Source organism: Coturnix japonica, chromosome 7 (genome assembly GCF_001577835.2).
Source record: "Coturnix japonica isolate 7356 chromosome 7, Coturnix japonica 2.1, whole genome shotgun sequence".
Taxonomy (NCBI): domain Eukaryota; kingdom Metazoa; phylum Chordata; class Aves; order Galliformes; family Phasianidae; genus Coturnix; species Coturnix japonica.
The window spans coordinates 27718066-27736202 of NC_029522.1; the positions used below are offsets into that span (position 1 = coordinate 27718066).

General features: G+C 35.2%; 1 protein-coding gene across 1 annotated transcript in view; it reads right to left on the reverse strand.

The window, feature by feature from the left end:
• ZRANB3 (zinc finger RANBP2-type containing 3) overlaps window positions 1-18137 on the reverse strand; it is a 31793-nt gene that overhangs the window by 3074 nt on the left and 10582 nt on the right. Inside the window, exons 3-18 of the mRNA XM_015868895.2 lie at window positions 14741-14759; window positions 14192-14370; window positions 11764-11995; window positions 11477-11562; window positions 9088-9259; window positions 8550-8678; window positions 7250-7369; window positions 6411-6530; window positions 6128-6307; window positions 5501-5653; window positions 4458-4893; window positions 3322-3522; window positions 2533-2615; window positions 1728-1829; window positions 602-744; window positions 1-115 (exon numbers count right to left, since the gene is read on the reverse strand). The exon at window positions 1-115 is cut by the window's left edge and continues 22 nt beyond it. Coding sequence (XP_015724381.1) covers window positions 1-115; window positions 602-744; window positions 1728-1829; window positions 2533-2615; window positions 3322-3522; window positions 4458-4893; window positions 5501-5653; window positions 6128-6307; window positions 6411-6530; window positions 7250-7369; window positions 8550-8678; window positions 9088-9259; window positions 11477-11562; window positions 11764-11995; window positions 14192-14370; window positions 14741-14759 — 2470 coding nt within the window. The remainder of the gene's footprint in view (window positions 116-601; window positions 745-1727; window positions 1830-2532; window positions 2616-3321; window positions 3523-4457; window positions 4894-5500; window positions 5654-6127; window positions 6308-6410; window positions 6531-7249; window positions 7370-8549; window positions 8679-9087; window positions 9260-11476; window positions 11563-11763; window positions 11996-14191; window positions 14371-14740; window positions 14760-18137) is intronic.

The window sequence follows — 18137 nt, forward strand, 5'->3', positions numbered from 1 at the left end:
AACATTTTCATTCTTCAGACAAGCTCTACTTTCCCTAGTGACGAGGCGCACGCTGCCCCCACTGCTGCACGCTTTGCTAAGTGAGGCTGCTGCTACATCCTCCTTGGTCACGTACCTAACAAAAAAAGACACAGCATATGACACAGCTTTTTGTGTCAAAGCTCACGGTGGACTGAATTACTTAAAGAAAAAATGAGTATGAAAAAGTACTGAAACAAGCTGTGAATTATGAATATGAGATTGTAGCCCTGATGACAACTAATGATTTATTCCTGCTTCCAGGTAGGAAATATTGTAAGATTTTTTTTAAGCTTACTTTTTGTTTGAGACCCTAAAGGTAACAATTTGTCCTTAAAAATCTCTGGTGAGCTCCAGCTGCTTAAAAACACAAAGCAGAAAGCCAGAATAGCTGCTGGATGTGAGTGATGGACAGGGAAGCAGATACTGCCATTCCAGCACGTTTTATCTATGTGCTCAGTCACATATGTTTGTCACTGTGAGACAGTCATTGAATAACCCATTTATAGCACTGAAAGTTACATTAAATACATCAATACTTCCTGCAGAAATTAATAAGTGGAAGAGAAATAAAAGCATGTACCTTTTTGTGCTGCTTGCTGCTGACTGCTTTTTAGACATCTCCTCTGCAGCATGAATAGGACTACAAAACAGCTGACCGCTTTTTCTGATAATTTTCTGTTTCATTGCTGTTAGACGACTCCATTCCTTCACAAACCTCAGTATCTGGGGGAGAACACTATTGTCAGCAGCATGACATTAAGCAAATAATTACAGTGAAACCATACTAAGAATTAATCTATTCAAAACTGGATGAAAAAAAGCTGGTATGATCAGATCAATGTGTGCATTGTCCACAATTACAGTTTTGCTAAGACAAAGCTGCACCACAAGGTAGAAAATAAAGCCACAAATGGACTTCATTAATCTAAGCTATAATGACAAGGAGAACATCATTCTGATAAAGTCTCAGGTAAACCTTTCTTGTGTAAGCAAGACTTCATCCATGGAACAAACAGATGGGTAAAAGCCTTCTACTGAGATTAGCCCTCTCTCATTTGCTTTTTTGTGAGAGAAAATAACATTCACATGTAGAAATTTGTAATTTATAACATGGCCTTCTTTAGAATACGTGTAGGATAAAAATGGTTTCATCTCACCTTTATCTCTACCACAGAAAACAAATGAGAGTACCATTATGTCCATTGATATCAACAATACAAAACAGTGGCCAATATAAAAGTTTTGTTCCATTGTTACAGCTTAAGTCACTGAAGCTGCATATCTCAGTGGAGTTGTGCCCTACTCTGTTTTGAATGTTGTACGACCACCAAAGGACAAAATGGGAGTCAAGGCCTGCTCATCACGGCAGATCTGATACAATCCAGGAGGTTCTTATTCATCGTGCACACGTAATTTACAACCTTTAAAATGTTATTTTGTTGACTTACAAATGTTAGTTACTAATCCTGAAAATGAGAAATTAAATGATGCCTGGTTGATTCCATCTACTTAAATGTTAACAGGAGGTATGATAATTTGCCAGAAAAACAGTCTGCATAATATCTGCATCAACATTTACAGTATCTGCTTGTAGTGATGAATCTGTGGTCCAAGTCCCAACTCCTGGATCTATTTAAAAAAAAAAAAAATCCAGAAATATTCCACATTAAATACTGTCTTACTGTGCCAGTTGAATTTGTAATTACCATTGAACGATTTTGTTTATGTTGGAAATTCTCTGGTAAATCCTCCCAGTTATCCAGCTGTATGTCCAAAGGAATGAAATTCAGATTCAGCGGTTCACCATCCTACACAAACAAACAGTTTTGTTTACAGAGTGCAGTATAACTTTGAAAAAAGACCAAGATGTGTTTCAAGCAGATTCTCCTTCTCTTCCAACCGGATTTGGATCCTCAAGCTTAACATTTTTCTAGGAATGATTTCTCATGTAAAACTGATCTAAAAATTAATAATTGCTCATTTTTCTCTTTCCATTACCATTACAAATTAGCAACAATGTGTTTCATTCAAGAATTTTCTGATCTATACACAGCATCAACGTGTACCTTTCTGAAAACGTGGTGGCAATATTTTATTTGGCTACTTAGCCTGGAAAGATTCATTGATTGTTGCAATTCTAAAAATATTTTGGAATAGCACACTAGCTACAAACAGGAGAATAATTAGTCGTGCTAATGATTCAAGGTGTTGGTAAGAGCTGTATCAAGAAAAGGAATCAAGTATTGTTAGCATTTTCAACAGATAATCTGAGCATAAATATAATATACTAGAACCTCTGTGTAAACTGAGAACTGCTAGAAGCTGCATATCTAATGAATTATTACTTCTCCAACAAGAACTAGAACGATAAACTACCTAATTTTTGTACACTTTCAATAATATGAAAATGGGGATTTTACATAAAGCATGACAAAAGAAACTACATATGCCTATTTTATAGGGCAAGTCCACTTTGTAATTCTGAAGTGATAATAAGCATTTCAGCTTTACCTTTGTATAGAGGTGAATTCTATCAGTATTCCTGCTTGCACAGAACATTAGTCCATCGTATACAAGAAATACATCTGATTGTTCTAAATATACAAAATGGAGAAACAAGGTTAAAATTAAGAGTTTTTCTTCATTTAGTCTATTCAGATATTAAAAATAACCTCACCTGTTAATTGTGAAATTTCCCAGTTCATGTGCCTACAAACACACTTCTGTATAAAATCTACATATCTTTTTTATTTTTCACCCTTTCTTCCCCCTCCAAGTTTTCAGGAAGTGTGCTACAAACTCCAAGAAAATATATATATCACACTGGGATTCTATATCTTATTCCAGAACAACATAAAATACTTACAATATGAGCAACAAACCATTAAGATATTCATGTTCTCCGGAATTTTTTAGGAGACAATCTTGTTTCTCCTGAATTGCCCATTATTTCCTTCACCTGTGGCTATCTTGAACACAAATCAATGCCATCATAAATTTCAATAAGACTGTACGTTGCAGCTTAGTTTCTCAGCTGCGAGTTTGACATAATTGCTTTGTCAACCAAAACCTCTCTATTTCCTCTGGCTTTGTATGAAGAGTAGGTTTAGATAACAAAATTCAATAAACTTCCCAGGTTAAAACAAAACAAAAATAATAAAATAATAATAATTAAAAAAATCACATTCTAGTCTATCTTTCATATTTTAAAGTTCTTTTTCATGCCAGAGGCAGTAAATACAACTTCACAGACAGGATATGGTCACCTTTTTCCCCCCCCCCACAGCAGTCCCCTGTTACCTTCTCCACACCTTCTTTCATTTTCTTTACTTTTGATTTTGACAGCTTCTTGTTCACTGATTTCAGACTGCTGGGTCACTGATTCCTTCAAGTCTTCTCTTCCACCTTCAGCATCGCAGGCTGCTCTCTGTTCATCTCTTCTGGAATCTTTCGACACGTCTTCTTCAGTCTGGCTAGTAGGAACTTCATAATTTCTCTCAGCTATAGTGAGAGAAAAGTGATCATTCGTACTCTCCTCATAAACTGACAGATAATCAATAAATGGATAGACAAAAGCAAGTAACTGAAACACTGAGACACAGTATTTTAGTCTCTAATATCATGGTTCAACTACCTATGAAAACAACACTAACTCTGATTTTAGAAGAATACACACATGGACCAAAGTGTTCTACTTATGCAATTTTGTGCAGCCAGCTTTATGTCAAACTATGTGCAATCAATTAGCAATCATCTACTCTATACATTTACTGAACGCCATAAACACATTAAATAGTTTTCCAGCATTTATACATACTTAAATTGAGAAGTTGTCTTTCCCCCCCCCCCTTTTTAAAATCTCTTCTTGATTAAGAAAGAATCTTAATTCCTTTCTTTGTAATGTAAAAGCTAAATATTTTCATAAATCTCTCTCCATGTTTACTAAGTTCCCAAATAGCTGAAATAACTTTGATAGAAAACATCTATTCTGGGCTGTATGAATGAGAAATGCTGCATTTTTAAGGCAATGTCTCCCATGACAACTACACAACACTGAAGTTAATATAACCATCATTTCATTTTGACATGTAGAGAAAAACTTCCATTCACTTGGATTCACAACAACCATAAACCATCACAAAGAAACCGAGAGCTACATTTGCTGTAAAGAAAATTAAATTTATATTCTTACCATTTTTATATCCTGTTAACATTCATCTCAATTTTCTATTTGTTTCAACTTAGAATCATATAAAAGATCCCCAAGAAAAGCTAAATTAAGAAAGATCACCTAAAAGGTATCTACCTATCTGTTCATAGAAAGATATCATTCTTCATATTTTGCTTGCATATGCGCACACTCATTTAAAAATATTTATTTTCTGAATCTAATTACAACTGGAATGAAAAACACACGTTTTCTCTGCGGCACTCACCATTACTGCTCTGAGGGCAATCACACATTTCACAGTAAGGAAGCAATTCGCTGTTAGTGTAAGTGCAAACACTACAGTGCCAAACTTTTCCTAAAGCTGTGCAAGGAAGGACTTCTTTGTTCTTCTCAGTGAAGAAAGTGGATGTTTTTCCAGTTAGAATTTTCTTACTAGAGCTGACTGGAGTAGATCCACCGATGCTTCTTGCTCTTTTAACTTCAGGTTCATAGATATTTTCATGGCAAATTGTATCCACATCACTTATTCCTGGGGAATCCAGATTTTCACTACTCTTTTCTGAATTCTCTTGTTTCGTGGCTTCAAATGATTCTGCATCCACCTTTGGCAATTCACTGTCTGATAACATTTTGCGTTTCTTTTCAGAGGAGGATTTTGGGGAGAAGAAGGAACGTATGTCATGCTGTCTTTCCTTCTCAAACTAGGAAAGAGAAAAGAAATACATAAAGCCATTTTATAATTACTGCATTAGGATGGGTTAAATTTTTTCCCCATTACTGGTGCTCTCTAATATAGGAAGCTAGTTCAGAGATGAATATTTATTTTTCTTTAAGCAGAAAGAGCAATTCAACATTGCTCTGTTTCCTAAAAATCATTTTCAGCATTCTTACCAAAATCCTGCAATAGCACCAATGAAAGCAAATACATAGAACGTTATATATGTTTTCTGATGAAGCCTATTGTGTGGAAACTTTTAAACAATGTTTTCAAAATAAATGTGCTGAATTTAAATGGCTATTAAGAACGCTGTATTTTAAACAGAAATTACATTTCCTATGAGGCTCTGAGGGGGAGCCAATCACCTAAAAAACAATGAAAGCAACTATTCAAAACCTGTGGATCACATTGATGCCCAACAGATCAGTTTTTCGACTAACTTCCTGAACTTGTACTTAAGTTCTTCCCACTCATATAATGTGTTTCTCCACTAGTAAAGTCTGCAGTGCACATGAAACTTAGGTGAAAAATGGTTAGATTTAAAAAAAAAAAATGGAGTAATAATTAAAACCATACGTTTTGAGTCTTACTTGTGTAAACAGAAGTTCACTTTGAAGATCTTCTACACTGTCATTAGGGGTCCAAGCTTCAGCAAAACTCAAAAAATCCCATTTCTCCTTATCACCTTCTTCAGCCTGCATTTTCTCTATTTTGCCATTCAAGGTACTGCCTGTAACTTTGGCCTGCAAAAAGACTTTCATGAAGACTCTGAAGAATTTACAGGTTGGAACAAATTTATTTGTCTAAATACATAAATACATTAATCTGTCACAACTGCTGAATTAAGTTTGCAAGAGAGAAATGAGAATATCTGCAGCAATTCAAAATACTGTTAGTGATTAAAACTATTCTTCCAGCTGTCCTAAATGGAAACCGCCTCTGCACAAATAATACTACATGTGAAAAGGTATATGTAAGATATCTATATTTATTGAAGTTAAAAGAGATCTTTTATACTGTGTACATCTCTCAGTTCTTTAGACATTCTGTTTGGCAGATAAAGCCAAAAGCAGAATTGAAAGCAGGAATTTAGTGATTAAACTCTTAACCAGACAATCTTAGATTTGTCTTATACTAGAACACTATTTGCTACTCGTGCTTGCGTGGTATCTAAAACATAGTGAGTTCACAATTATTTAGTTCTATTCCACACTCACCTTGCGATTCAGAATCGCCCACATAAGAGGATCCAACGTTCCTTTTGCTATAAGGAAGTGAATATTCACAGAACTGCACTGCCCAATCCGGTGTGCTCTGTCTTCTGCCTGCTTAATGTGGCCTGGATCCCAATATAATTCAGCAAACACAACGTGAGTAGCAGCAGTGAAAGTTAAACCCTAAATAAAAGAGTAATAATAATTAAATAATTAAAAATTAATAATAACCTTTATTTCTATTCTTTAGATTTCTTATTTCACCTTTTGTTTCTTTAAATCCTACCTGACCAGCTGCCTGAATACTCAAGATAGCAACCCGGGTATCAGGATCCTTCTGAAACTGATTAACAAGATGAATTCTTTCTGCAGAAGGAACTCTTCCATCTATCCGTATGTAGCGAACCTATAACAGATTTTAATACGCAAATGAAATCATCCGTGTCCATTCTGGATCCAACCACCTTCTTTCTCCAATACAAAAATATCTGCTTTATTCCAGTCACAGGGATAATAAATGGTTTTTTACCCTTTGATTTACAATTAAGCCTATTTATTGAAAAGATAGTAGACTTAGTACTACCTATTTACAAAAGACAACAACAGTGAACATAGGCTCTTAAAGCTGAATATTCTGCACAATAATCTGCAATTCCCCAGATAAGATTTATTAAAATTGAAAGCACTTGCAAACAAATAGCTTAATATTAAATAGCAATGTTAGCCATTTTTCCCTAGCAATGGTTGAGTCCACAACCAGCTACATAGAAATGATCTGCTGTGATTTAAACACTCAAGCAAGATGACAATATTTTGGGGAAAAAAACCAAAAAAACAAGAGCAAAACACAAACCAATAAACACCAGCCCAACAGCCCCAAGAGAGAAGTATATCAATGAAAAACCCTGGGGGAAACAACTGCCCAACACATCAATTCAGTGATTAAGTATCATATCAAATATCCCCATAAAGAAAACAGTTCTTCAGAATTCTACCATCTTTCCAATACAGGGGCACTGACCTTTATACACTTAAAGTCCTTAAATTCCTCCATATACAGATAGCTCTACTAAATTTAAGCACAGCTGTCATGTATTTGCTAATGATTATACATTCATTAATTACCTTATTTTCTATAACCGCCTCTGTACAAGCTTGAAGCATGCTTATGTGGTGAGCAAAGACTAGAAACTTCAGTTTGTCATTTTCAAGCATCATTTTGATATAGTCCTTTACTGCTCCTGCCTGGAGTATGGGAGTAAGTTTCCATCCATTAGATATACAGAGCGTACAAAATGACAGTTTTCACTTCCATTTAAGTCTTTACCAAACACTGACATTAATTTTAAACAATAATTCAAATTCTGTTAAAAAAAAATAGTAGTGCAACCTTATGTCTTAATAGCCAAATCCATCTCATGGCTTTAGAGAAAAAAACTTCATCGTCCAAAGATCACAAAATTAGATGGCATTTCTTTCAGATTAAGATAGAAATAAAAATGCTTTCAGTTATGACATTGTTATCTGACATCTGAAATCACACTACAGGAAGCATTTAAATTTCTGACCAAAGGTATTTTAATCAGACAAGATATTGTATAATCAGAACTTCTGTACCAGCAACTATAAAGCCATTCATCAAATCATAAAGAACATCATACTGTAATAACAATTTAATTGCTCTATTCAAACATTCACATAATCGTTGTGTTAAATATTAATAGTCTTTACAAAAGATACTGAAAACAAAGTAACAGGTACTAACAAAATTTATCATTGCTCAGTTGTTAATGCAATACCCTCTGCAGCAGCCCTCAGAATTTTTTCTTCCCCCTTTCAATTGAAAATGAGCTGACAGTGACAGAGAATAAAAAAGCAGGGAAAAAGTAGCAACAGAACCACGGTGATATTTTTAAGATGAGCAGAAAATTTAAGTTAAACTCCAAGGATTCCGATTCGTAATTCTTACTAAGCCACAATCCTTATTTTTTTTTATTTATTAACTTTATTAACTATACTTCTCTAAATATAGATTAGCATAAAGAAATGTGAGAACAGGCTAAAAAGTAAGCATGTAAAAGATCCGTTATTTCTCACACCTTAAGTATAAAAGGAAAATACAGAACAGGTGTCCTGTCTGATAAAATAGAGAGACCAGTTAGAGAGGATTATTATTCTTCATTTATCCACGGGGAGAACCAGTACTGACAGAACACAGTCTGCATAAGGGCTGCATCAGCATCATCCTGTAATTCAAGCCAACAGGGTCAGTCAGCTGCAGCAGCTGCCTACACACCGATATGTTCCTGGAGTATTTACCTTCAGTGTATTCCTAAGTCCAAGTGATGCCAATGCAACTAATAATATTAAGTGAAAACACACCAAAAGATTAAAATATATATTAAAAAAATACTTCTACACTTACCTTGGCAATTGCAGTTTCTTTATACATACGAGTGATTAGACTCATGACTTCAGCAAAATGGCTGTCAGTGGGCTCTGAATTCAACTTCCTCATTAATTTCTCCCACTCTGCAAAACTGGCATTCAAATTCTAATTGGAAAAAGAGATCAGTGGTTAGATGGATGTACTAATCTTTCACAGATTTGTCAGAAACTACTAAGTATGCTCTACCACAACACTGACATCTATGAAACACATAGGGACAGACTAGTTTTGAAATCTCTATCAAATTGGTCTAAAAGTAATTGTAGGATTCAAAACCTAATGAAAAAGAAGAGAGAAGGAAAGAAGACCATATTGCAGTCCGGTTCAACTTCATAATTATCTGATCCCTCCTCAAAATGACATACTCCTATTCCTCATATTGTAAATTAAAAAAAGATGCTGTGCTATATATGTAGCTACAAAGAATGGGTGAATATACACACATGCTTATATAAATATATACAGATACACAGACATTTACAAATGTTTTTTTTAGCTGACGTGGAAAATTCACCTTAGCTGTGGCTTGTGGGAGATCAAATGGAATACGCTGTCTAACTTTGGGAGGTAATTGTGTTAGAACATCATTCTTCAGTCTTCTGATCATTATTTTTCTTAAGAGTTGGTGTAGTTCTTCTAAATTTGAAGCACCTCTACAGTCCCACTGTTTTCTTCTACCAAAGAATCTGAAAATGAAAAAAATCAATATTGTTTGGTGACCACTAGCTATTCCAAATCCAACAGACTGGAACAGATAATTCATTTTAAGACACAGATATGAAGGCATTTAGGATAACAACACTCAGTGTTCCTGTCACTGTCAGATGTCCTGTCACTGTCCTGTCCATGTCAGAGAGATGATTGCTTTCTGTCTGATTCCTTTCAACACTCTTAACTTCTAACCCACAAACCTGACTCCCCATCAGACAGATAAAGTCCTCTATCTCATTCCATCTACACTTCCCTTTGTACACATGAATTTTCCAGGTATCACTGATCAGAAGAATCTACCATAGTGCTTCTTTATGATATTACAGAGGGTAACAGCTGATAAAGAAATTATTACAAACACTGCAAAGAACATCAAAATTCCTTTGCTCTCTCATTTGAATTCACTGTTATGTACAATCAGGATTCAAAGCTAAATGTTCCAATCTTAAAGGTAATTGTATTAAAAAAAAAAGCAAAGCTAAATAGGGGAAGTAAATTAAAAGTTAAAAAGCTAAAGGCTAAAAAAGAGAAATAAATTAATAGTGTGTTTCTTTTTATTTTCAAGGGCACGTTGTGAGAGTAGAGCTTTTCTGTGTCACTTCTCAAGGACAGGAGAGTATGTTACAAGAATGTAATTACACTGGTAATTTTTTCCTTAAACAAAACAAAACAGAATTTTAAGCTCTACTGGGCTTATAAGCTACTGTTGATTTCAGATGGCTGATTAGGACCAGTTTGGAAGGAGGTGAGGAATCACTTCTACACTGGCAAAGTAACTCACTCAGATTGCTAGACAAATGGAAGACAGCTACAACTTTTGCTCTTTTCTTCAGTCTGTGGCTGTCCTTCGAAAGGATTCATCCCTCCTAATTGAGCATTGGGGATATAAGAAATGGTAGCTGAAACACTTTGACCCTCATCCTTAGAAACAGGATATATAAACACCAAAGTCAAAAAAAAGCATTTTCACAGAAAGTTCTGCATAAATTAAAGCTATCAAATGGATTACCACAGGTTGTTAAGTTCCAGCCAAGTCAGATAATATTGTCATCATGTTGAGAGCTTGCTAACCTGAACTTGATTTTCAATATATTTATGGTATTCTAAAAATAAGATCATCTGTGATTGAGTAGTTAACCATGCTGTACCCACGCACACTTGTGGTGTGAAAATTACAGATGCATTTAGTCAAAACACCATGGAAAAAATAGCATTTCTCCATCTGAAAAATAAGAGAGCACTGTTCTATGCTGTTAGAAGTTAAATGCTGATAAACAGGTATGATGGAGGAAAAAATGCCCAAGTTACATGAAAATGAAATTATGCAATTATTACTGTAAAAATTAAATCTAATGCTAGCCAATTTAGCAGACAAAAGCTACTATTCTTAATACATGCTAAATTGCAAGTAATACGTTCTTTTAAAGGCTCTTCCCCTCTCATACCTTCTTACAGTATCTATGTTCAATCTCTCAAACAGAACTACAAACATATTACTGTGCCTTTAGGACCTTTCTCTCCTTTTGTGTGGTTAATCTAATATATGATCTTTCCCCTAAACGTTGTAGGATAACAAAAAGATTGGATCCCATAATATAAACAGATTATATTATTACATAAAATGAGCATAGGCCTGAGATTCACAAGTCTCAGCTCTAGCTGAAATGCCAGCTCAAAAGGTAAAACCTATACGTTTCATATTAACAGTAAATTGGCAAACCATTTTACTTAAAGAACGTTGGCACTTACACTTCCTCTTAAACTTTAATAGCTTCCAATTTATTCCAGAAGTAAAATCTCCTGTCAATTTAATCCTCTTCCCAAACATCTAAATACTAAAAACAAAACCCATGTGTGTGCTAACCTATCTTCCATTTGTACAATATATTTTTTGTATTCTTCCTCTTTAAGGTCCCTAATTCATATCATAGAATGGCTTGGTTTGGTCAGGACCTCAAAGATCACCTACTTCCAACTCCCTTCCATGGACAGGGTTGCCAGTCACTAGACCAGGCCTCATTCACCTGGCCTTGAACATCTTTGAGGATGGCGCAGCTTGTTCCAGCACATCACCTCCCTGGGTCTCTAAGCATGATGGTATGATACAGAGACACTACTTACTGGTTCTTTCATTTCATATGAGAGGAAAATCAAAGACTTCCAAGAAAATAAAAGGGCAAGTACAGTAATACCTCAAACGAGCATCACAGTATTTTTTGGCATATTCACTCCAAGTTCCAAATCTTCCTGGAAAAAGTGCCTCAATCTGCATGAAAAGCTTTATAAAAAGAAATGTCAGTGACAAATTCCCCTCAAGGTTAATACTAGGAAGCAACTCTCATTCATTACATGTTTATTGTGTTAAGCTTATATTCACCAGCTGTACTATTCATGAAAATTACAAAATTGCATGCTCAGTATTACTGACACTATCCCTAAAAAAAGAAAAATGACAAAAAAGACAGAGGATGCTAAGTACCTCTTCAGGTCTTCCTAGAGCAGGAGTTCCAGTAAGAAGAATAGCTCTCATGGCTTTCTGCACAATTGGCAATAAAATCTTGCTGCGTGTAGCATTTCTGGATTTCATATAGTGTGATTCATCAATCACAACTACCTTGAAGTTCTGCCTATACAGAGCGCCTACTAAAGTCTGGGCATCAGAAGTTAACAGGCCATATCCCAGAATCGTCACTTTGCTGCTTGATATTCTCCTAAAAGGGAAAATTCAGAAATTGTCTAAGTATATTTCTATTGCAGGAAAATTAACATAGCAAAAGGTTCCAGAAAGATGTTTATGTTTGATTTGTTTTTTTTAACAGAAGGTGTATGTATGATGTCTTTTGGATTGGTTAATTATAGAGTTGGTAGGTTGACTAATGATACTGGCTATTCAATTGAAAAAAATTCTACCATCTGACACTCAGTCACACATGTTTCATAACCATTTTCAGAGGACACCATCGTGACTTAACACCAACAAGCTAAGTGACACCATGTGGACTCTCACGCACCCTCCTCAAAGAGACAGAGGAAAAAACCTTGTGACTTTTTTAAATAAAAAAACCCAAATATTGGAAATAACTTCTCACAATAGATTTTAAAACACACACAGGCATAAAGCACAAACTGTTTTTAAATCACTAGAGAGCACTATAGTCCTTCAGGAGCCTTCAAACACAGAAACACAAAGATGTTAGGCAAACAAGTTACCAGAACAAGACACACAGCTGATCTATCCATCTATCAGAAACTATCACTCTACTGGCCTGATTTTTATTTGTTCCCCAGTAGCAACAGATCAAAAGCCAATTCAATAAGCAAAGTTTCTTACAGCACTTATGAGTAATTAAAGTTTGTGCATGCGTGCATCCACGCTTCTGGACATGGATGAAGAACCAATTATTAAAGCAACAGCCTTACACACTCTGGCTGCTACGAGCAAAACAACAATTTCACCACCTCTGTAGAAAGTGGAGGGGAAAAAAAAACAAAACCAAATAATTATTATTCTTCACCAAATCAGTTTATCCAATAAATATTCCGTTTCAAACACTGTTAGAGATTCTGACAACATGAACTGATGCCTAAGCATATTTTAACCTATTTATATTAAGAAATTGATCAATATCCAATCTGTACACTCCATTGTTGAAGTTCAGAAGGAAAGCAAAGTACTGAAATTAGAGAAATCAAAAAGTTGAATACACAGCAGCACAGTTTCCGAAAGCACTAAACCAACTGCGTCAGCTCTAGTTCTGGATTTTCCTACAAATGCTTCCTTAAGTTAAGACACTAATTAGCTCAATAGCTTGGTAGCCTCCTGGGAATTACACAAAGCCAAGCTTTCTTCTTCTCTTGTTGAGAACAAAAGTAGTAATGATTAAGGTCTGTTCCTTTTAAAAACTTCAGAACATGAAATAAATAGAATTCTGTTTGCCATTTACTTTTGTCTTCACATTTTCCTTATTCCACATTTCTTTTTACTGTATTCAGCAGTATAAGCACAGAGTTTTTATGATCAGTTTAACTGAAATGCTAAAAACAAAACCTCACACTCAATGGATCTTCATTTTATTTCCCATGTTTCTCTAACAGCTTTATTTTGATTAGCAATAGTAATCATCCCTCAATTAAGATTTTAAATGTATTTGGATTTGTCCGGTTACCCCAAGGAAGATTCCAAGCTACTTTCTCATCTGCATGTCTTGGCAGTCAAGTCACTTCTTGATACTCTCCAGACAATATGGAAGTCAATCTTCTTTGTTCAGAAGTTTTAGAACAGTATCTAGATACTGCCATGAAATTAATGAAGTTATTTACAGCAAAAAAGATTACAAAATACCCCTGTAGTTCAATGTTTCTGTGCAATAGGAGAGTTATTTTAACAACACCTAAGACTTATAGTCCCACTGTAATGAATTTATGCTACTAAGTCTAAACATAGAGAATTTGGAGAACAGTGACCTTCACAGTTATTTAGAGAATACTTATTGTAACATTTAAATTCCTCAGCACTCTAAATAGAAGGCTAGCTGTAATTAAGTTCTTATTTTCTAATACATACTAGATTTTTTTCAAAAATGTGTTCAAAATGTTTTGCAGAAATTAACAAGTACAGATACATCAGAGCTGACACATAACCAACACATTCAATACAAAACATCCCAAAGTAACCAAATCTTCAGCACACAACCCTTGCTACTGTGCAAGGGCTACAGAGGAGATAAACAACCATAAAGCCCAAATCTCAGCTGCAACATAAAACACATAATTGAAATTCCTTTTATCTTGCTGAAATCCTTACTCTTGATTATGATCATATATATTCTATGTTTTCACATGCATACTGCAATCAGTTTACAGAATGAAACAGGACTTTCTATATAGGAATAATCAATTTAACTCACTGGGTATCAGTTTTGTTCTGAATGATAATAATATCATCTGGAGACAGTTCTGGAATCCACTTTTCCATCTCATCAACCCAAGGATATCTCAGGGATGAAGGCACTACTATTAAGAGAGGCCATTCCTTTCTGTAGTAGTAGGAAATAGCAATTGCTTGAATTGTTTTACCAAGCCCCATCTGGGAAAAAGAGAAAAAAGTTAAAAACAGAAGTTATGTTCAGAAATCATTGTTACTACAATTAATGTATATGAAAGAAGATACTTCTCTTTAAAGGGATACATACATAATGCATATTTGCTTTGCTCGCTAAAGTTAAGGAACGTACACTTGAGGTTTGCATCAAATTTAGTATTTTCTACTTTAGTATTTTCAGGACATCGAGATAATATCACAGAATTAGGCTCCACTCGCTGCCAACTTTCCTGAATGAAGCATGTTCATAGAATCATAGAATGACAAGGTTGGAAGGGACCTACAAGGTCATCCAGTCCAACCATCAAATGTTAAACCAAGAAAAAGCAGTAAAAGTAACAGGAATAGCACTTACCTCATCAGCAATCATACACCTAAAGGTGAAATAAGAGAAAAGAGGGGAAAAAAGCAGAGAAATTAATAGTAAATATAACTGATAAATCAATCGTTATAAATTGCTTACTATGAATTTAAGTTACGCGTTCACTGAATCCTAAAGATTTTCTTTGTGACTACAGGAAAAAAGACAGATTTCCTTTTTAGGGTACGACTGGCAATAACAGTAAAAGTAATTTTGGTATGAATGTAAAAATAAGTACAGCAGTTACTCTAAAACTGTTTATTGAATTTGTTAGCATTACTGAAGAACATACATTGTGGAATTGAATTGCTGCTTTGGTTTAGTGCTGTATTACATGTAATCTTAAGAGACAGTGTGAAAAGGACATCTTCAATCTTACTGTCTTTCAGAAACAGGATTGTTTTTGCTTCTTCATGATTAAGGGTCACTTCTGTGCAACACTGAGTTAGAAAAAAGTCACTTCCAGAGGCATTTCATTTGTTTTGAAATAGAAACACACATCTCAGCTCTCCAACTTACTGGGCAAAGCATTAGAAAATGAACCTGATTTTTTTCTCTTTAGAAAAATTTCCTTGAGCCCAAGTAAAGAAAATAATGGCAACATTCCAGGCAAAACTAGAAAATTATATAAGTAAATTTATATTTCCTGAACCAATGCCACCTCAGATACATATTTCTTTGTACATATGTTACATTATGTAACCTACACAAGCTGCTTCAAAAACAGTTTGAAATTGGACGAAGGTCAATGGAATTATTTGATGGACATTCAGTTACACCATCAAATGGATGACATCACATATTTCCAAATGCTGTACCCTCAGCTGTTTCACAAAATCAACTCTCAGCTGTTTCACAAGCTTTTAACTCAGCTATTGTATAAGCTCACATGAGTTGGAATACACTGCTCCAAAAACAAAATCCCAAGGAAAAAAGAAACCATCGAACACATAAACAAACCCAAGCAAACAAACAAAAAATAACCCTGCCAAAGATTATCTGATTTGAAAGAAACATCTAAAGAATTAAGAGTTTATTTTAACTCCTGTAATTAGTAGGTAAAACATCTGCATCATATTCACACACCAGCAAATTCAGAGGAAGACAAAAGCTGTAAATCTAAGAAAGGGGAAAAGAAAATCTATGGCCTCCTAAGTCTAGCAACATGAGGGTGACTTAAAGTTCTGTTTTCCTGTAACAACACCAGACTGCATAAAGCTTCGGACTTGCTAAGAACCTTGTTAACACAATCGATGCTAAGAGTTACAAAGCAAGATCTACATGGAGCACAAAGTTGCCAGCTTCTGCAAGCTCAATAGCATTCCCTGCTTGAGTTTCAGCTAAGTAACTGGAGGTCAGATTAATCCTCCAGCTAATAAGTAATTTGGGGAGTTTCTCGAGCACAGTACAATTTTCTATGTTTTCATAACAAACAAAGTGGAAGAATAATCAATAATCCCCTCTGTTTTGTATCATAGTGCCACACAAAAGGCTTGGTCACATCACTGAAACAGAGCTCTGGGTGCTGCTGCTTGCATTGAATGGCAGCAATAGATTGACAGCTGCACACAGTCCAGCACTTTGAAGATTTGTAAATGTTCACTGTCAGAAAAGCACCAAGTCTTGGAAATGGAGATAGTTCAAGCTCCAGGGAAGAATGAACTTAACTGACCGCCCTACTCGTGTTCCATCAGATTCAAGGGGGAAAACAAAATATATATCAAAAGCCCAATGACTTCAGCCCTGAGTTCTTGCTTCCTAACCCCAGTAGCTTTCAGTCACAGACACAAATTAGTCTTGATTAATTGCTCTGGATGAATTCCTTATTGCCTGTTCCCCACCAATGAATCTTCTGTGAAAACAAACTTCTCTACCACACGCATAGATGTGCACCCACTGTACCATGCAACTCAAACGAAACATTTCTTCTGTGGAAAAAACTGAGATCTTCCAGATCTCTGTATCCATAACTAAATACAATGTATCAAGACATTAAAATTCTGTATTTTGATACTAGAAACCATTTAAAAATAATACAGAACTGCTTTTTCAGTGTTGTGTGTTTTGAAGTTCATGCAGGTACTCAAAGTAACATCAACATCAGCTGCGATCATGTCCAATAACACACATCTTGCCATGGGGCCAAAATGGACATTCCTGTGGCAAGCTACAAAGCTTGGCAGGAAACACAGAGCAGCAGATTCCAGATCTGATGTGCTGGAAAGAAGTTTGATGCTCTGAGAGATCTGGCACATTGATATTTGCTCATTCAACCTGAAAGCGTAGATTTCAACATCAACCAACTTCAATGTTGTATTTAAACTAAAACAACAAGAACTTAAGTGTGTATATGAAATAACTTTTTGTAAGCTTCTATCTACTTGTAATTAACTTTGTAACAGCACCCTCCGATTCTTAAATGTTTTCCACTTCAAACTTGGTTGGGATGGAACAATCAGAAAGAAAACATAACAAAACATAACTGCTAAATCCACAGAAGCAAAGGGAAAAAAAGGCAGGAAAAGAATTATTTTTAGTGGCAACTCAAGATCGTGGAGATCATTATGTTTGTGATTTGCAGCTGGGCAGAGACATTTATTTGCAGACAACAAATACCCAATTCTATTTTTAAATAATGCCATGTATTACTTACTTTAAAGAGTGACTTCCCCCTTCTTCCCCCCCACTTAATACAAATTGCTTCAATTGTACTTCCAAAAATACATCTTCCTGGCAGATTCTTAAAGAGAATTCTTCAACTTCTTTCAGTAGATCAGAAGATGAAACTAAAAACATTCTTTAATATTATATTTAATCCTAAAGGATATCAAAGCGAATGCACAAATACAGCAATATCTGAAAGTACACTGCATTCAGCAGCATCTGCTAGTGAGGAAACATGGCAGAGAGAACAGGGATACAAATGTTCCTTGCCATCTTGCGCTGACAAATACAGTATTTCGCAGTATATCAGCTTATATTTTAGCAGAGTCCTCCAAATAATGAAGTGCAAATTACATCACTTTAGGCCTGCATCTCCTACACAGCAGAAATAAATCTCCTTTAGTGTGAGCCACACGTTTTAAAGAGATCAAAGTGAGAATACATGAGGTCCTATTGCAACGTTTGGGCACACGCAAACCAACTACTTGGACCTTCATTCCACTTCTCAGAGTAACAAGCTGAAATAAAGAAATTTACACTGATTTTTCACATTGCTCCAGTAATTAAAAGCTAAGAGCAATTAAAATAAAAACTCTTAAAAGTACGCCAGCCACAGAAACAGATTTTTACTGTGAAACGATATTTTTTCATTAGTTGACTGCAGCCATTTACACTTTGATGCAGAACAACAGGAAGTTGTTCTATTTCACTGTTTCCAATTACTTTC